The sequence below is a fragment of the Pogona vitticeps genome, chromosome 4 (assembly GCF_051106095.1).
Source record: "Pogona vitticeps strain Pit_001003342236 chromosome 4, PviZW2.1, whole genome shotgun sequence".
NCBI classification, from domain to species: domain Eukaryota; kingdom Metazoa; phylum Chordata; class Lepidosauria; order Squamata; family Agamidae; genus Pogona; species Pogona vitticeps.
In genome coordinates this window covers 158,047,444-158,068,500 of record NC_135786.1, presented here as the reverse complement: position 1 = coordinate 158,068,500, position 21,057 = coordinate 158,047,444, and the positions used below count along the sequence as shown (strand labels likewise).

At 43.2% G+C, this 21,057-nt stretch overlaps 1 protein-coding gene across 1 annotated transcript in view; it reads left to right on the top strand.

Moving 5' to 3' along the window:
- The first annotated feature begins 1,346 nt into the window (after positions 1 to 1,346).
- The window catches only part of PXDC1 (PX domain containing 1), a 39,002-nt gene continuing 19,291 nt past the window's right edge, over positions 1,347 to 21,057 (top strand). Inside the window, exons 1-2 of the mRNA XM_020789793.3 lie at positions 1,347 to 2,404; positions 20,681 to 20,772. Coding sequence (XP_020645452.1) covers positions 2,149 to 2,404; positions 20,681 to 20,772 — 348 coding nt within the window. The 5' untranslated portion in view covers positions 1,347 to 2,148. The remainder of the gene's footprint in view (positions 2,405 to 20,680; positions 20,773 to 21,057) is intronic.

Genomic DNA, 21,057 nt, shown 5'->3' with positions numbered 1-21,057 from the left:
TTTAGAAGCTAAAAATGCAAAACTGAGGCTGGTGTACTTTAAGCTCATTATGGGAAGGCAAACTCACTGGAAAAGACAATAATGCTAGGAAATGTTGAAAGCAGCAGGCTGAAAAGACCAAAGATGGGATGGACTGATTCCAGAAAGGAAGCCACAGACTTGAGTGTACCCAAGTGGGGCTGTTAATTTTGGAAGCCACTCATTCATAGGGACATTATGAATCAGAGATTACTTGATAGCCTGTCACCACAGCAATTTAATGTGCCTCCTACCTAATCCTGAGCTCCAAAAACCAATGGATATCTTTTTATAGTGCTGTTGAAAGGCAGCATTGTAGAAAATTTAAATGCTAGCTAGATCCGGTTGTTGTGCCTCCCCTTACTACGGCTGTCTCCATCGATACTGTTCTATACATAAACCGGGTGGGGCAACTGATACTGGAAGTTAAAAAGAGGACTGAACCTGTCCCCCCATTCAATCAACGGTCAATCCCTTCAGCAGGCTTTTGGTCAGGGGACTGGTGGCAGAGTAGAAGAGGGGTTTGCTCCCATGTCCTCCTGCCCCAGTCATGAGCCACTTTTGCCTCAGCCATCTCTTGGCCACCTTCCTCTCTTGGAGGACAGCTTGTATGTGTCTACACACACCACCTGGCCTGCCCCTGGAGCCCCTATAATAACCTGTTGCTCTTTCCTACAGTGGAGGACCGCGGCGTCTGGTTAGATACTAGCCTTCAAGTAAAATTCAGCTGCAGGACAATTTGGTTTTTGTGCCCAAAATGAGAGGGATCATCATCAACCTCTCGGAAAGGCCTTGCCCCCTTGAGGACTGATTCTTCGGGTGTTACGGATGCCGCTGGGGAATGCTGTCAAAGGGCACTGCTTAAAAAACGGAAATCCTGAATTATAGCAAAGCTTCCCTCCTCCTCCTCTTCACCCCCCACATTTGTAAACCGGTGTCGACGAGGATTTCTCCCTGACAAGACCCGCCCCGATCGCGCAGGCGAAAAGTACCGAGGAGTTCACAGGCTCTCCCGCCCAGCCCTCCGTGGGCCCGGGCCAGCGTCGGGACAGGCCCCGGCCGAAAAGCAGAGCCGTCCGAGGGGAAAGGCGGCGGCGGCGGCGCGGGAGGTGGGAGCTGCGTGGGAACCGCGACAAGGACGAAATTGCCGGCCTTTCCTCCGGAAAACGCAGCTTGCATTTTCTTGCGAGGAAAAGGGGGGGCGAGGGCGGGGATCCCCCTAGGCGGAGAAAAACAGAGGAAAACTGGGAGAGAGGTGGTGACAAATCTCCCACTCAAGTCTCTGTATACACGCTTCTTCGCCTGCGCTGGGAGGACCGCTGAGTAACCCACCTCGGTTTCTTTAGCTTTGCTTTTGATTGCTCTTTTAAAAGGCACATTTTCGGCCCCCGATTATTTGCCAGCACCCGGTCGCTCTCTTACGGATTCAACGAGATCTCCTATTCTAGAAGCGTCAGGGAGCGGTGGTGGCGACCGAAGGGTCACTTTTGGCACCTTCCCGTCCTCCCCTGGCGCCTCTCTTTCTTCCACGTGTTGAATGCCAGGATCGGCAACAGGCTGCGAAGCCAAGCGCTGCCCATCCTAGGCGGTGCGCGGGGTTTGGCTACCCTTTGCCCGGCCGCGAAATACTTGGGGGGGGGGGAGAGATCGCAACTTGCAAATCAGACAAGCAAGCAAGCAAGCAGGCTTGTAATTACAAAGAGAGAGAGAGAGAGAGAGAGAGAGAGAGAGAGAGAGAAAGAAAGAAAATTCCGGCGAATAAGACGCGCGCGCCCCGGGGAGGACGGGGCCGAGCGGCCGCGCACCATTTGCCGGAGAGCGCTTCTGTCCCACCGCCGGCTTGTGACACCCCCCCCTCCCGAGCGGCAACGGAGGCGAGGAAGACGCCAACTCCTCTTGGCGAGGCGGCCGAGGCGGAGGCGGAGGCGGGCCGAGACGTCCCTTCCTCCTCTGCCCAGGCAGGGCGCGCCGGAGGAGCCCGCCTGCTCCGCCCGGAGCTCCGAGGGGAGCCGCCGGCCCGTCGCCCTTGCCTTCCCTCTCTTGCCGAGTTTAGCGGCGCCCTTGGAGGACTTCGCCCCGTGTCCCCCCCCCTCCGGGGGCGGCGGCGTGGCATGCGCGGGCAGCGGCGGGATGGCCTCGGCCGTGTTTGAAGGGACCTCGCTGGTGAACATGTACGTGCGGGGCTGCTGGGTGAACGGCATCCGGAGGCTCATCATCAGCCGGCGCGGCGACGAGGAGGAATTCTTCGAGATCCGCACCGAGTGGTCGGACCGGAACGTCCTCTACTTGCACCGCAGCTACTCGGACCTGGGCCGCCTCTTCAAGCGCCTGCTCGACTCCTTCCCGGAGGATCGCGCCGAGCTGTCCCAGTCCCCGTTGCTCCAAGGTATGCCGGGCGCCCCGCTCTTTCTGCCCCCTCCGCTCTCCCTAGCCGGTCGCCCTCGACTCGGAACGAAGCCCGGGGGAGATCGGTGGCCTTTTCCTGCCATGGAAGTGGCTTTAGCATCAGGGTAGGTGGCGTGGAAGCCTTTTTTCGCCTCCTCTCCGTCCCAATCGGTCGGTGGGTCTTAACTGAAGGCGAAGATTGCTCTGTTGGAGTTACGCATTGGAGTACAGGTACTGTACAGGGAGATAACGGGAGGAGAGTGCCACTAGGCATAGCTAGAGTGCTTTCCGAGAGGCAAAGCATAATTAGAGCCGGGAATCAGCCCTGGGTCGTGTTTTGGGAGTATGGCTGGAACCTACGCTGTAAAGATAAGGAAGCATGTGAAAAATGTGGTCGGGTTTCCCGGGTTTAGGATGATTGTCGGGCTTAAGCTCTGGAAAGTGTGAAACAATAGAGGCAGTGCCTCTGAGCATGTGAAAAACGCCTCTCCATGCCAACGGTAGTCAACCTCACGGCACGTGAAATGGGAAGCAGCCTTTTCTAGCTCAAAGGTCTGGTGCCTAGGCATGCCTGAGGCAAGCGAGCTTAGCATTTTGTTTAAAAGACTAACCATTAGCCCTGGTGGTGTGAATAAATGGGATTTTAGGGCAGACTTTAACCCATGTGGTATATGGGTGGAGCAATTAACGGGGAAGTCATGGGCTGCCCCATTCTCCCAGAGCCTCTCTTCCAAATGCCCTCCTCTTGAGAATTAAGATCTGGATCAGCTTCCAGGGATAGGATGGGGAGAGGAAGTTGGAGTAGATCATAGGGCCCCACCAGGACTAGTAGGGTGCATTTCCAAAAGTGAAGGATCCTCTAGCTGTCCTTGCTGCTGGGGTGGGTGGGGGGACGGACCTGTGGTTCATTTACTGGATTTATGTTCCTCAGGGGCTGTAACATGGGATGCTCTTTGAACACTTCTAGGTGTTCCTTCTCCTCTTCTTCCCAAGCCCCTAGGGCAGCCAAATGAGAAGTGAAAGAAGTAATAGCAGTGGGTAGCTGTTACTAGGGGAGCATGGAGAGTGCCCTCCCCAATCTTGAATGCTCTCCCCCATGGGTCTCTGCAAGTCTATGGGACTCTCAGTAGTGATTACTGCTGTTGTCTCCCTGTGTCGCGGTGAGTGTTGGATGTGCTGATTCAGCAGGTCCTGTTACTTCCATCAGCACTGTTAGATGAGCACACAACCTTTTGCCGCAGGATAAGTGGGGCAAGTCACTTGGCCGGGATAAAGTCACTTTGTGCAGTGATCTGTGGCAGGGTAATTTATAGAACACCCCGCCTTGAGATGGGTGGGTGGGTGGGTGGGTTCCGTGGTCTCTATGATTCCTTCTAGCCCTATCATTCTGTTCCTTCAAATCCCTCTTATCCATCCAGGGTTAAAGACATGAACAGAGTTCATGCTCACCATGCACCCATACTAACAGTTCATGTCTTTAAAGGAAAATGTCATGTATACATAGAAAGCCCACATATATAGGGAAGAATTAGGTGAAAGCATGAGATCATCACAACTTACCTCATCTTTCTCAAGTGGCCTGCCATAACCTTCCTGAGCAGTCGTCTAGAATGAGACACTGAACACAGCTCTCATCATACGCCATTCTGGCTAGGGAAAATGGTGCATGTAGTCCAACACATCTGGAGGCAGCTAACTTGAGGAAGGTTGGCCTAACATCTCACAGTGGCTGTGAATGTTTCTTGAATTTGAAACTTTCTGTCATCTTTAGAGGAAGGGAGCCTCATAGTTGTGGGGCAGCTCTTAAGAATGCCTCCTTGGGCAGATTTGGGCTCCAGATTTGCTACACAGGTACCCAGGACTGGCAGTAAATCAGAGCAGAGACGGATGAAGAACATTGAATGGTCTCTAGAATTTGTGTTGTCAGCTGAATAGGCCTTTCATGTAATTAGCAAGGATAATCCCAGGTGAAGCTGGGAGGCAGTTTCTATCAGTTGCCATTATGCTGTGTTTTGCATTCCTAACTCTGTAACTCAGGTGTAACGAGTATGTGGCCATACTTTATATTTTGGTTTTGAAATTGCTCCTGCCTGCTTTCTGCCTACATTTACAAGCACTTTACAAATAGTATGTGAGACTCTTAACAGGGACTTTTTTGTTTCATGCATTTAAATAACATTCTTGCCCTGGCCTTTCAGCCACAGCAACTTGCAGTGTTTACAAAAATAAAATATGTCTTTTAAATGCCAGCACTGTTTTAATCATCTTCCCCCCACCACACACAGACTTATCTTCACAACAATCCCATGAAGAATATCCCTATAATGAGATAGTGCACTTCCTTTAAACTGATAGGTTGGAACCTGTTAAGTGAATCACAAGGTGATATGAAGCAGGTTTTTCCTCTCTTTGTTTTAAATAAAAGAGGGAAAAGAGTTAGGGTTCTTCCAGACTGAATGATTTCAGGCAGCTTATTGCATGCTCCCTACACTGCTTCTTCACCATTTGTATTGGTACTGTTCACACTCTGCATGCCCGTGTCCAACATCTTGTATTCCAGGACTCTCCAGTGCCTCTGTCCACACAGAGGATGAAAACAGCAACATTTTCTCCTAAAACCCAACCTTCATTCCCTTCCCTCCTCCATTAATTCTCCACCTTTTTCACTCCTTCCCCCACTATTTTTCCTGCCCCTTTCAGAACGCCCCCTTCTTGCTCTGGCATCATCTCACTAAATTATAGTTTTGAGAACAATCAGTACATCTTTCTGCAGCAAGCCCTTTAGAAAAGAAAATACAACAAGTTTAATGCTGAAATGGTTCATTTCTTGTGCTAAACTGCTGGTAGTACAGAGCAGGTTCACCAGTTTGTATCAGAAACCGAACCCTGTTACTTTCACTCCGTTCTGCTGTTTGCCCTAATTTTTTTTAATGTTGTCATGTAATTTTGACAGCTTTTAAGGATACTCTAGATCAGCCATTCTCAACCTTTTTTTGCCCACAACCATAAACACGATATAAAAGAAATATAGGCCAAAATGGGATTGTATAACTTAAATTTGTATAAGTTAAATACATTTTTAAAAAATGAGGTGGATACAAATGCTGTGATAGTTTTGAGACTTTGAGGAAAGGCAAAGAGACTGGGATTGAAGGGAGGCAAAAGCAATACATTGATTGAGGGAACTCAATGGGCTTGGTTGTCCCCTGTGTGATACTGTGAGGAGTCCTATATATACATGTGCCAAGTGGATGTCAGGAAGGAAAAGAAATGCTACCAAGTCACAGCGAAGCACTGGGCAGACAGAAGGGAATCTGTTGACATAGTTTGGCTCTGATTGTTAAGGAACTGAACTGGGTAATCAGGCTCCGTGTATGCAGACTGTAGATAGAGGCTCCGGAAACTTTCAAACAGAATGTAATTAAAAGATGGTCAGAGGAAAGCGAAGCAGAGAGAAGGACCTCAGTGGCTGCTTCTGTCTCACCAAGTTACAATCCGCCAGGCAAGGGAACTCAAAAGTAGCTGAAGAAAACAAGAATGTATAGTTAGCAGCTTGACCCTGTGCTCTGTGGCATCTACAGGCCGGACAAGGATGGAGAGACCTTTGACCTTCCAGATGTTTTGGATTACAGCTCCCAGAATTCCTTCCTGAAAGCTGTAGCATCTGGGAGTTGGAGGTGAAAACATCTGGAGGGCAAACAAACAAACAAACAAACAAACAAACAAAACAAAACAAAACAAAAAAATCCCACTTCTGCTGTAGGGAAACACTTGTGCTTCTTATAGTGGCCCTAGTTATCCCATAAGCCCCTTGCAGTTCGTGTTGTGATCTGAAGCTCTATACATACCGTAAACTGCCTGTAAGCTGCTGTGGAGTGTCCTCTGTGTGTTCACACAGATGACTGGTCCTCTTGTTTCACAAAGTGGGGAGGCCGCCTCATGTGATAGATGATGGCTTTTATGTAGTGTGCAATCGCCTAACTGTTCTCCTTGGTGGGACAGAATTATATATTCCTCTTCAGGGCCCTCTGAGGTATTTGCTGTCCTCAAGTGTGGGGGAAGACTTGTTTCCTGTCACTGAAGTGAGAATCCAGGGTGTGCTCCAGAATTCGTTTCTGAGCCTTGATGCCCTGGTTTGGGCAGTGTCCAGGAGTGCCTTTGCACTGTTAAGACTAGTGTGCCAGCTGCACCCATTCCTGCAGAAGTCTGGTCTGGCCATGGTGACACCCGCCTTAGTTATAACCCAGTTGGATGACTGTAATGCGCTCGATGTGGGGTTGCCTTTGGAATGTGTTCAGAGCCTTCAGCATGCGTCCAAAATGCTGCAGCCACTGCTGGTTACAGGGAGCGCATAACCCCCTTGTTAATGCAGCTCCACTGGCTGCCAGTCCATTTCTGGGCACAGTTCAAAGTGCTGGTTTCAATCTATAAACCTCTAAACAGCTTTAGGGTCCAAGCAGTCTCAAGGACCTTGTCATCCTTTATGAGCTTGGCTGGATATTAAGATCATCCGGAGAGGGTCTTCTCTGTCACTGCTCCCAGACTCTGGAATTCCCTCCCACCGTTAGTGCAACATTTTTTGTCTCTGAAAGGGGTTGCTGTGAAACTGGTCCAGCTAGGGATTAAGTTAGTTTAAGGGCATGGCTCACACAGGTGTGTTGAATATAGCATCATTTGTTGACTTGCAGTTGTCAGCGAGACTCCACATTGACACACTGCACTTTTCAGGGGTAGCAGTTCATCAACTGGCCCTTGCATGCTGGTGGTGATAGTTCGGAAGGGTAATTATGTAGCCACAAGCCTTTATTTTCAAATGTTACAGTTCTGCACAATGTGTTGGTCATTAGTCCAGTCCTTATTGTGCAGGCAAGAAAGCAATTTATAAAATTGTTGCACAAAGTTGCAACCAGGTTGCAGCTACTCTTACAGTCTTATGTATTCTGGGAAGCCACATTCCATCAAGGCTTTTTGAGGAAGTATATAGAGCACTGTTTTGTGTTGCTATGATATGATATGATATGATATGATATGATATGATAAAATTAATATAATATAATATAATATAATATAATATAATATAATATAATATAATATAATATAATATAATATAATATAGGCAAGGTTTTTAGGGCACTACCAAATATAAATACTACAAATACTGTTCTGTACTACATTTCACAGATATTTTTCCCCCTTAACAGATCCACCTTAGAAACTTGAAAGTTGAACAGATGCTTGACTTTGCTCTTGTGGTCACACATTCCCGGGGTAATTCACACACTATTGCAACTGATTACAATGGAAAGCTTGTAGGGGGGAAAAGTTCATCACTGACTGTAAACAGCCAATCTAATTTACATTCATGTTATACTACAGTACTGTTGTTATTTTATGACAGGGTTTCTCACATCCTTTACAGCATAAGCTTCAATGACAGACCTGCATATCAAAGACCGCTATCACCACAATGTACAACACCCACTGGCTTTCTGACCAACCAACCATGAGCCCTGTGTTTGATATCTATATTTTGATGCCATGTATAAATATTTGCCACATTAACTCTCTTTCTCTTTTGTCTGATGAAGTGAATTTGTCCATAAAAACTCACATCAGAAAACATAAAAGTTAGTCTTTAAGGTGCCATCATGTTTCTTGTCTTTTTTAACTTTCTATTTCTATTTTGATTTTACCTATAATTTTTGTATTGAGTAATTGAATGAGGATAAATCAAGTGGCATGCAACACACATCACTTGATAATGGATGGTCACCTAGCCTGCAGGGAATTGTACTCTGTTAGTTGAATAGCAGGATATCATCCACCTACCCCTATCCTACAGACTTAAATTCATAGCTAGACTAGAAGATATATCTTCTCACCACCACATTTGCCACCAAAGATGGTTGCCTCCCTTTGGTAGGGCTAGGTCTACCAAGCTGACCCTTGCTTAATCTGTTCATGTCTTTTGCATCAGTAAGATGTAGACACTGTGGCATGCTTTAATCATATCACAGAATCATAGAAAAGTGAAGTTGGAAGGGGCCTACAAGGCCATCAAGTCCAACTCTCTGCTCAATGCAGGAATACACACAAAGCAGATCTGCCAGGTGATTATCTAAATTTTTCTTGAATGCCTCCAGTGTTGGAGCCCTCACCAACTCCCAAGGTAACTGGTTCCACTGTTATACTGCTCTAACAGGAAGTTTTTCCTGATATTCAACTGAAATCTGCTTCCTTTGAGCCCATTGTTGTGTGTTCTGCACTCTGGGATGATCGAGAACAGATCTTGCTCCTCCTCTGTATGACAGCCTTTCAAATATTTGGAAAGTGCTATCATATCACCCCTCAAGTCTTCTTTTCTCAAGGCTAAACATGCCCAATTCTTTCCTCGTAAGGCTTGGGTTTCCAGCCCCTTGATCATCCTTGTCGCCCTCCTCTGAACTTGTTCCAATTTGTTAGCATCCTTCTGGAAGTTTGGTGTCCAGAACTGCACACAATACTCAAGGTGAGGCCTAACCAATGCTGAATAGAGGGGGACTAGTACCTTGCTGGATTCGGAAACTATACTTCTATTAATGCAGCCTAAAATAGCATTACCTTTTTTGTAGCCACATCACACTGTTGGCTCATATTTAGCTTGTGATCTACGACAATTCCAAGATCCTTCTCATTCGTAGTTTTGTTGAGCCAGCTATTCACCCATCTTAAAACTGTGCAAATGGTTTCTTTTTCTGAGGTGCAGTACTTTGCACTTACGTACCCCTGTTGAATTTCATTCTGTCGCTTTCGGCACAGTGCTCCATCCTATCAGGGTCATTTTTCTTTCTTCTAGGGTATTAGCTATTCCACCCAATTTACTTACTTAAAGTAAATTTTTGCCACTTTCCCCCCAATGATTTAGAAGCCTTGCATTGCCTTTTACCCTAACTTGTAGGTTATTTTCTTAGTTCTTGTAATCCATTCAGTTTCTCCACTTTCTGGCTCAAGTAGAATTTTGTCCCTCAGTGTTTGTGCTGTTTCATATTCCTCCACTTTTGCCACGTAATCTTTATTACATTCTTCTTGGCTGCTGTTTTCTTTTCTGATCTTGGAAACGTGAAGTTGTTTCCACATTTGTTTCTGGTCAGCTGGAAGCAAAAAGGAGAAAGGAATCTGGCAGACACTTAACTGTCCTCAAGTGCCCCCTGTGGACAGCTCTGCGGTTCAGCTCCTAAAACCCTTACATAGATGAAGAGAATGGGGGTATTTATTTATTTATTGCTAATTTAAAGTGATTATTAATTGCTTTTCTTTTCTTCCCACCAGGGTCCCCCAAAAGATGTACAATAAAATGCATTTTAAAATATTCTCTAAAAACAGATTCAGGACCATTTTTTAAAACCAAAGGCTAATGTTTGGAACGTTTCTCCTATTTTATAATTTAGTAATGTAACTGTAGGTATTTAGTTTCCTCAGCAATATTTTTGAAAACCCTATTTTGCTAGTCCTCACAGCAAACTGTGTATTAACGTCACACCTTGCACAGAACTTACAATTGTATTTTATTTATTTGTTATTTGCAAGTTGTGTTTTTGTCCCGCCTTTCCTCCATGAAGCTCAGGATTAGCATATGATGCCTCTGCCCTGATTTTTATGTTCACAAGAATGTTGTGAGATAGGTAATGTTAAAAAGCAGTGACTGGCCTGACTTCCTTCTGAACCTCATGGCAAAGTGGGGATTTGTACCTGGGTCCCTCAGATCCTAGGCCAATGCACTAGCTATCAGACTGAACACAGGAGCACGCCTAGAGTGGATAAAATCAATTATTTCTTTTAAAAAATCAAATACATTTTACCACAATTTAAATTAAAATATTATTAGTTTGATTTTAATTGTAAAAAACAAAAGAAAAAAACTGATTTTTAAATTTTAAATTGTTATTTAAATCAATTTGATTTAAATGAAATCCACCCTGAGTTGACCAAAGGTTTAATGACCTTATGTATGTTTATTCTATTACTATTCTTTTATTTAGTGAGGCTGTTTGAGATTATTGGGAGGGCGGCACTAAGTAGTGCTCTGGCTGGTTGTGTGGTCCTGGACCTTGAACTCATATTTGTACAGGTGAGAAAGCTGAGATCCCAGTACATTTGTCAGACTTTACCACAGTACTTGTTTCTCCTAACAGACTCTGAATAATGTTTTCATGATGGGCTTTAATAAGCTGTGTTGTTGCCGTCTGACAAAAAGTCTGCAAACACAAGTGCTTTCACTGAAATTTCACCCATGAAATCTTTTCCCCCCTCTCAGCAAATGAGGTGTGAACAATACAGCATAAACATGGCATTACCCAAGATTATATGAAAATTATTAGAGATGAAAGCCAAACATGTAGATCCTGGTGATTTCCCCATGTGAAGTTGTTTTTGGCAATCACAACTATAAGTTTCATCCATGCATAATTTTTTTGAGAAATTAATCTCTAGGGCTGAGTTCTAGTAACAGGAATGGTTGCCCCACGGTGGCAAACACATCCATTATTTCTGATTAAAAGTGAGGGATAACAATAATGCTAAGGATTTGTAGGAGACAGTTACAGGCCGATAAATTTCTTTACAATACTGTAAATGCATGTTTGCTTGGATAAAATGTCAGACCAAATGATGGTTCATAAGGAACTGAACCCTGGCTCTGCCTTTCTTTCAAGTCAGTTGGCAGCTCTGTTATCATTCAATAATGTGTTAATTGCTGGTCAGTTTTTATTGAAAGAGAAGTGTGTCCAATTAGCTTCAAAATGTGCAGATGTTCAGGAGCAATGAAATGAGACGGGGGATTTGGCTCCAGAGGGGACCTTGGCTCACCTTTCCCCACAGTGCATTTGGCAGAGATGGGCTAGTTCAGAGACTCAAACAGTTACTTCTGACAGACCCCTCCCAACTTAATTTTTGTTTTTAAAGAGCACCATGCTTTTGTAGTTCCATCAAGGTGCAGAGTGCACTTTGCTTTAGACAAGTGTGGTGCCTGCAACATGGAGGAAGGAGTTCTGCAGGCTGAAAAAAAACAATCTTAGGGCCTGCTTACCACCCCTCCATAAGAGATGTTACGTTTTGCCCCCTTGGGTCACTATTAGCCATGGGGAAGGAGCAACTGAAACTGAAAACAACAACTCTGAGTAGACTCACTGATGAGTAATGGCACTTAGGTTAGCCATGAAGTGTGAAGCAGTCCACAAAAGCAAATGCCAAGGAAGGCTAGTTAGATGACACAAGAATCTTCAGCAACAAGACCAGCATGACTTACCACCACCATTGAAATGATTTCAAAGGTTTCCTCTGAGATCCTCCTTCTTTCTCATGTCTTCTGCTTCCTGTATAGTCAACCATTGTAGTCACATGACATATAGCCTGTGATAGTGGTTCATGTTTTTTTAACTTTTGGAGTGAATCAAATGTGCTTATGTTCATCTGTATCCCTTGAGCATGACGTAGTTCCTTCCTTTTCTTTTGGCCTTTCTCTGCCCCCTCCCTTTTTAAAAAAAACAAATTTGTGTGGGCTCATCCATATGTTGGCAAAATGCCGTTGTTGGCCACGTACTGATCTGGGCTATGTCTTCCTATTTCTGTGCTTCGTTACCCTCTGTGGAGGACAACCCACAGTGCACTGCAGTGGCAGTCAAAAGACAGTAGGGGGACTGATGCTCCATAATTGACAGAAATATATCAATGTGCCGATATCCATGTTTGAAAATTAATTTAAAGAAATTAAGGGAGTCAAACAGCAGCAGGTGAGGGAGGTGGGACCGCATGCCAGATGCATAGGAAATTAATTTGTTTTTGGAGTACACATTGAATGGGATGTCACTTGTACTGCACAATGAAATGTGGAGCAAATTTAGTGGTAGCCTCCCAGCAGGCTGGATTTGATGTAGAGATAGCATGGAGGGGGAAACAAAAGAATCAATAATGGCTGTTGTCTAAACACTCCCCCCAAAAAGAGTTGAAATTCATGAGGAGCAACTTGGAAACATTTTGGTGGTGTGACTGAAGCCTAAGTATGACTATGTTCAGATCCAACCCGTTACCTTTAAATGCAAAGTAGGTGATGAAGATAATTTTTACTGAGACGTTTGGGTCTGTAGATGGATGTCTGTGGCAGCTCAGGAGGAGACCAGCCATTCCCAAAAGTGGCAGCAGCTGCAGTTGCTGGGGTGGTGCAATAAAGATAGTTTCTCATTTGATACATGACATTAATTGTGGTATATTTTATGGCTGGTAGAGTCAACAGTTCAGTAATAAAGCTTGTGCCAAATCTTTGCCTGGAAAACAAAGGCTCTAATTCTTTAATGATCTGACTGAAACCAAGTACAGTATTTGACTGCCCGGATTTCCTTTAGTCACTGCTGTCATTTAAAAGATATAGCACGAGCCATATATTATGGCAGCACTACTTACAGATTAAGGATCCAGTTTCTGCCTTTCACTGGAGACCATTTATTTTCGAGAACTCTGGTAAAAGAGTCTTGTCTATGGATGTCTTATGACCGGAGCAGGGCCGTGTACCCCCCATAAATGAATTGCCCCTAACTGCTTAGTTGGTGAGCAAACACTGAATCTGCAAATTATCCTCTCCTAGCTGAAAGCAAAGCACTAGCTTTTCAGCTGATTTGTATTGCCCCAAGATCAACTAACTATACTGAGGTTTGCAGCTAAGTCCACAGCTTTGCGAACAAGTCCACAAAATTTACAAGTGGTCTTCTTCCTTTTACTAACCATGTCCCCATTCATACCTGTAGTACAGTACTAGTGGCTCTAAGGGGGAAAGAAAGAGGGAACAAATGTTTGGGAATTTTTTCTGCCTAGGTGTCTGGAGGGCATGTTTACAGCTAGCTGCAAGCTAGAAGGAACTTTATCAAAATCTACCATCTTTCCTGTGATAGGCATTTTTGAAACTTGTCAGGACGACTTTATTTTCATTAAGCGCTTCTGTTCTCTAAGGGCAAAGGGCCAGCTGGCCCACACGTGCTGGCAGATGCCAGTTTTGGAGCATGTTTCCTGCCCTCATGTACATTTGCTTCATCTATCTTCCTTTGTAGTGTCTTTAGCAACATCTTCTCTGCTTTCTGTTTATTGGTTGATTTTGAAATCTAACATGTGCTTCTCTAGGCGTAAGATCCACTGTACACAGAGAAATGTAGTCACCAGAGAAATCCTTTGATTCCTATCTTTTTTTAAAAAAATCTGAATGAAAGTATAATCTTAGCTCTCAACAGTGTCATGTAGCAATTTTTAGGGATGCAGCATTCAGATATATTGGACTCCAACTTCCAGAATTCTCTAAGAATATCCCAGACCTTCACTTATAGACACCTATATTTCTCTCACATGGACCAGAGCCTAATTCTCCAGGGCTGCATGGTTGTCTCAGGCCTATTTCCTGTTGTTAACATACAAAAATGGAAGCCGTCACAACACTCCTAGGAGGTGTAGTCTTGATACCTTTTGGGTTCTGTGGAGGACACCTCCTGAAGAACTATTGTGCCCAGGAAGCACCGCAGCAGCTTTATTAAGGTGTGGGTCTGTGAAACTCCCAAGACTCTGCCTGATGGATTCTTGGAGAATTCTGAGAGCTGGGTTTCAAAAAATATCTCCAACAGTTGTCTAATATGAAATGGTCCAAAGGCAGAAAGCAGGCAACTTGTGACCCTGTGGAAATTTGGGGAATGCACTGCCCACGAACAGTAGGCACAATGGGAACTGTAATCCAGGAAATGTCCAAAGGGCTGTAAATTGCCCACTGTTGCCCTAAGACAAAACCATTGTAGATTTTGCAACCTGTGTGATCTTGGGAGTGACATCTGATATTAAGTAGGATCCATGGAATTTTGCTTCAAGAAGAGGGATAATTTTCATCAGGAATGTGGTGAAGGATAACATCCTCCCTCCTCATCTGTCATGGGCCATGCTCTTGATCCCACATCTGCATTGAAGAGATGCTGCGTACGTTGGGCCCTTGCTTGGCATTCAAGTCATGCAACTGTGGAATGATGCTTTGTTTTACTTCATTTGGATGCATTGTTTTGATATTTATTTGTTCAAATTAACATAATAATTTGCAATTGTTTCAACATATTTATATTCCTTTATGGAAATGAATGATCTAACTAGATTCCCACAGTAGAAGGGTGTTGGCCTTTGAGCAAAGAGACAGTAGAGATTTGTGTGAAATTCTGTGCATATAAAGACTGACTAAACTGGAATATGGCCATTAAAGCAAGTTTAATATCTCTGGACCAGTGTTTCTTTCATCACAGTACCCAATATTCAGTAGTGGTGAGGACTGGTTATATACTTTGTATGTATGTATGTATGTATGTATGTATGTATGTATGTATGTATGTATGTATGTATGTATGTATGTATGTATGTATGTATGTATGTATGTATGTATGTATGTATGTATGTATGTATGTATGTATAGACAGACAGACAGACAGACAGACAGACAGACAGACAGACAGACAGACAGAGAGACAGACAGACAGAGATAGACAGACAGACAGACAGACAGACAGATACAGTGGGGTCTCTACTTAAGAACATCCCTACTTAAGAACAATCCAACTTAAGAACAGCTCCATTTGCTAAATTTTGCTTCTACTTGAGAACAGAAATCCAAGATAAGAACAGGAAAAAAAAACCTTTCCTGCTCTTTTTTTAACCTTAGGTCATCTTAGGTTAAAAAAAAATTCTCCCCCTAGTGGTAGAGTACGTATTAACCAGCTTTGCATTAGTTCCTATGGGAATTAATGCTTCAATGTACGAACGCACCTCTACATAACAAAAAAACAGCCAGAACGGATTAATTGGTTTTCAGTCTATTCCTATGGGAAATTTTGCTTCAACTTAAGAACGTTTCAACTTAAGAACACCATTCCAAAACGGATGAGGTTCCACTGTAGTTTCTATGGACGGAAAAGAGCAGATACGGATTAAATGGTTTTCAATGCATTCCTATGGGAAATGCAGATTCAACATAAGAACCTTTCAACTTGAGAACCACCTTCCAATACGGATTAAGTTCTTAAGTAGAGACCCCACTATAGATAGATAGATAGATAGATAGATAGATAGATAGATAGATAGATAGATAGATAGATAGATAGATAGATAGATAGATAGATAGATAGATAGATAGAAAGAAAGAAAGAAAGAAAGAAAGAAAGAAAGAAAGAAAGAAAGAATGAATTGCTCAGAGGCTTGATTCAGAGATAGTACACAAAATGGACACATCACTCATCTAGACACGCACATTATATGCACATTATATGAATGTAGATGCATATTCACGTTGAATATTCACATTTGTCATAGAAAAGAGTGCTGAACTAATATTCAGGAGACTTGAATATTCAAATCCTCATTCACCAATGAAATGTGTGTGCATGGCAGTGAACCACAAATGTCTCACATACTTTGAAAAACTTACTAGGGTTGTGAATTGCTGCAGCATAGCAAAAGCATATCCACATTAGCACTCTTCAGTCTTGCTTCAAAGTGTGCTTCAAAGAGGGGAGCATGCTAGCCTCGTTTGCTCCATTATCACTTTAATCACAGAAATATGAACAGGAGTGGGGGAGAATTCTATCCCCAGATCACTTCACCCCGTGAGCTAAAATGAGCATTTTTGGCTTACACAGAGAGACCATCCTTTCTTCCCAGCATCGTGTTTCTGTGATTAAAGTGATGACAGAGGGAGCAGGGGTAACATACTCCCATCAGCATGACTTGACTCCACAACAAAATTCTGTATAGATTTTTCTCTGAATGGACTACAAGACATAATTCAGTAATGTATTTTGTGAGTATATTGTAGTTATTCATGCAGTTTCCTCAGCAATAGTACAGTGGTAAATTTTAAAATGCAGGAGCTCATAATGATATTCCACATAGCCATATGCCTGAGGAAAGTCTATAGACAGAGTTCCTACTCCAGTCCTCTGAAGATGCCGGCCACAGAAACTGGCGAAACGTCAGGAAGAACAACCTTCAGAACATGGCCAAAGAGCCCGAAAAACCCACAACAACCATAAGGGATCATACTTGTGTATGTGTATGGATGCACAGGTGGTCACAACAAAAGCTAAACATGAACAGTAACCTGTTCTGGAGAGAGCGCAAGTGTATTGTGATGTTCTCTGAACATATTGCTGGAAAGTGTAAGAATTGATTATCAACATAGAGTCATCAGATCAGGGTAGAGTCATCAGATTCTCAGTGGGGATGGGGAGTTCCTAATTCTTGTGGTGGTGCAGATCACTGTAGAAGTTATTTAGGCAGTGCCTGGTGAATTTTGAGACCCCAGAAGTCTATGTGGAGCAAATGGTCTATTTGTCATGATTGAGGGATGTAGACCTAATGTAAGTCCAAGTAAACCTGATGACATTAAACACAGTTCCTTACAGTTCTGAAATTATGTGTAATGGGCGGTTTTAAGGTGCAGAAGGAGTACCCAGTTACAAAGATAGTTATTAACTATCATTTCAAATGATAGCTGTAAGTACCATAAGATTTTGGGACAATACTGACAAAAAAAAGCTCAGTGTTTTCTTGCTTTTCTGGACCTTTCTTCTATGTAATGACCCAAGACATTTAGGTAACTGTATATTTGACAGCTAGGAGGTGGATATCCATAGATCAGAAGACAGTATTATTCCATTCAAGCTGACTCACTGTTCGTTAGCTGACTTGAAAATAATGCAGATGTACTGGCATTGCTGCTAAATAGAGATATAGCACACTCCTAAGCATATTTAATCAAAAGTGAAGAATCCACCTATTTGCCTTTCTGGTGGTTGTCCCCCCCCCTCCCACGGTTACCTTTCTTCATTGCCCAGTTCATTTCTGTGCACAATCATTGGAACTACTGTAGGTGATGTTGACCTTGGTCTGCAGTGACATGTCCTTACACTTGGGGGTCTTTTTCAGTTCCTTCATAGTTCCCATCTTCTGTCTTAACCCACCTGAGTGGGGAGTGGGGGATTTGTCCCCCCCAAATGCTGATGAGCATTCCTGCCATCCCCCATTACGGACCAGGGTGAACAAAATCCATGGGAGTGGGAAACCGACAACTGGAGGGCCGCATATGCTCCAGCACTTGTTGACATCTTCGCCTCCCGTAGAAGGAAGGCTTACAGCCATGTTTCATCTTTTGTGCATATTCATCCCTTTGTGATCAATTTCTTTCTTTTGCACTTTTCCCTCAGCTTGTGCTGACTTGTTAGCTCAGTGGGAAATTTTAGTGTGTACAGTAAATTGCCTAGAGGCAGAAACATGGGATCTGCACTCACTTTCTCATGTTCTTATTTTCACCAAAAGTTCCCAGAGCGATTTACATAAGTTAAAAGTAATGTAAACTATGCTAGTTTACATTACTTTACATTTACGAACCTAGCAGTTCAAAAGCATGTAAATGCAAGTAGATAAATAGCTACCACCACGGTGGGAAGGTAATGGCATTTCATGTCTAGTTGTGCTGGCCACGTGACCATGGAAACTGTCTTCAGACAAACTCTGGCTCTACGGCTTGGAAACGGGGATGAGAACCGCCCCCTAGAATCTGACATGACTGGACAAATTGTCAACGGGAACCTTTACCTTTACCTTAAACTATGCTATGGCTCTGACAAGCACTTTTGTTCTGTAAGTAATTATCTTTTCCCCATACTTATTTTTTTCTTTCTGAAGTGCTGTCACAAGCATGTTATTTGTTTTATCAAATATTTTCATAAGTAAACTTTTCTGTCTCCCATTTATGGTTGATTGTATTCAGTGCAATTTCGAAACTTAAGACAGTTCACTTGTGCCACTTACATGACTGCAAATGTTATTAAAGAAGGTGGTATGGCCTCTGCATAGGTTTGCAGAGTATTTCACTGTTATGCTGCAACCGAAAGCATGCTTAATCAAAGAATTGGATCCAAAGTCAATGGGATTTCTGAATAGACATGCATAGGGTTGCACTGTTGAAGTGTTTCCACACTGAATAACTAGTTACTGTATGTGGGAATCTTGGGCAGTGTGTGGTGTTATGGTACCCTCTACTGGACTGTCCCGGAAACTGCCATAGAATGGATCTCTTTCCCTCCCTCTCATTTGTTTTCATGCACAAATTTCCACACTATTTTATGAAGCAACATTAAATCAAACTTATATTATTTTGAACAGTGAGCAATAAAAAAATAACAAGAAAAAACTTATAGATAGGTGCATAGACAGATAGATGATTGGATTGTAGGTAGACATACAGAACGAAAAAATCCCTACATTTTGTCACACTTTAGAGGAGGCTTTCTCAACTAGTGCTCCCTTAAGAGTGTGTGGACTACAAATCCCATTGTCCCCAGCCTACATGGTTGTTGGCCTTAGGTTAAGGCCTTGGGAGCTGTAGCTCCACACAACGGGAGGGCATTAGACTCGGGAAGGCTGTACCAAGATTAGGAAGAAACAGAGCCAAGGATGGTCTATACTGGGCTTGGCTGGGACAGTGGATAGTAGAGATTCAGATCAAACTGTATCCCAGTCATTTTGTCTAACTTTCTCCCATGTAGATGAATGGTTTTCTTTCATTGTAATGGGGCAAAATAAAGCATGGCAGTTAGATACTCTATTTCAGGAAGATTCATTGTTAATAGTAACTAGTCATTAACAAAAAGACGAACAATACTTGAGATAAGGCATATCGACCTGCTGCATGTCCAGTGAAGTGTTTTAAATTAAGCCTCATTCAAGGGTGATTCGTCTTCATGGGTTTCCAGGGAGAGAGCTATCTTGTAAGGTGGGGATGAGCAGTCACACCAGACATGGGGACAAACGTTTTGCTCCATGACCCTGCCTTGGGCTGCATGACGCCTGTAGATTGCTGAAAAGGGTCATTTCTTTTTCAAAAAAACAAAACAAAAACAAAACAAATACAAAAATAAAAAACAGACGAACAAGAAACAAATTAGGGACATAGTTATGACCAGAGGTAAACAGGGAGATGGGTCATCTTTAAGATTCAAGGGTGCTTTTTTAACTTCTGTAAGTGCTGGGTTTTTCCACACCTCAAGGGGATACAGAATCTTTTTGTTGCCAGTCTTTCAGTTCCATGATTGTATGGACAAGGCACAATTCTAAAACTTAGGCCTCGTTTACAAGCCCTTCATGTTGTACATTTGTTAGTCATGAGGCCTTCGGGTCTCATTCTTGCTACATTTTGTAATGTAATTGAGCATCTTGGCCAATGATGCCTTTTGCATTCATAATGCAGAGGGGGTGGAATGGGAGTAGTTTAGCAACCTGATTTTACTTCTTACTTTTTGCAGTCATTTTGAGATGGGGACAGTTATAACCTGGGAAAGGGTTTAGGAGTATCATTTGGCGGTTGCTTTTAATGAACGGAAGGCAGTCAAGCAAAGCTTATACCATACTTAGAATGTGTTAGACACCACAGGGCTCTTTGATGTTGTTTTTAAAAAACCTGCCTAATCTTTTTTTTTACTCAGGACTTGTCTGCAAGGTTCAACTGGAGCAGGCTGGATGAAGCTAAACAGAGTTGCTGAAGGTTTAGAAGTGGTCTGGTATGCCATTTGGTGCAATCCTTGCATCCAAATGGCGTACACATCTCAAGCGACTCCACTTGGCTCATCTCTGTTAAGAAAAACAAAAATAACCACAAAACACCTCCTCCTTGCCCCTTCCCCTCTCTTTTCCTTCTGGGAGAAATTTTTCATTTTTTTAAAAAAATCCTAAGTGATATAGCACATCAATGCTGCATTAACAGACTTTTTGTGGGGGGGGATTGCTTCCTTCTGTCTTCTTAAGCCACTTAATGATTGGGAAATAGAAAGTGGAAGGGAAATTTCAATCTACATGCTCTGCTGTGGTTTGATGCCAGCAATGACATGTGTTGGAAACGAATCAAAATGGAGCAGTCCTACCCTCACTAAAACAGTAGCAGCCCCATGACAGGGATCCAGAAAGGTGTGGGTAGGAAGAGCCTGGGGGTGGACTGGTTCACTCTAGCAATTATGTCATCTGATTGTCACCAAAAGGAGTGAACCAGTCAGTCCTTGCAGCAGACCAAACAATGGGACAAATGCCAGTCTGACTGCATCCTCCCTTTGAAATTCTTAGGGATATATATGGCATTAGATCTATATGTAAATGTCCAAAAAAAGAGAGTGAATGCTTTCATCCTTTGCCTTTCTCATCCCTTGCCCAGACTCCCTTAACATTTCTTTTCCTTTATTTCCAGGACTTATCACAATTAAAGAGTCCCAAGACATAGAAGCCAGGCTAAATGAAGTTGAGAAGCTTCTCAAGAATATTATAAATATGCCTTGCAAAGTAAGTTGGCCTCCTTGCTGGTCTGAGATGGGTTTTAAAAGGACTGTTGTGCTCTGTTGCTTTAAATGTGTTTTCATTTTGATCTTAGTCACCATTTTAATATAAGGCTAGTTTAAATTCTTTTTTAACATTTGTATACTTACTGTTTTTAGCTTTTAAATACTGTCTTAATGACATAAGCCACCTTCGGTCCATACCTCAAGCCACTTTTTCAGGAGAAAGGCAAGACAGAAATATTTTAAGTAAGTAATGAAGAGTGCCAAAACTATTTCCTAGCTTTTTGCC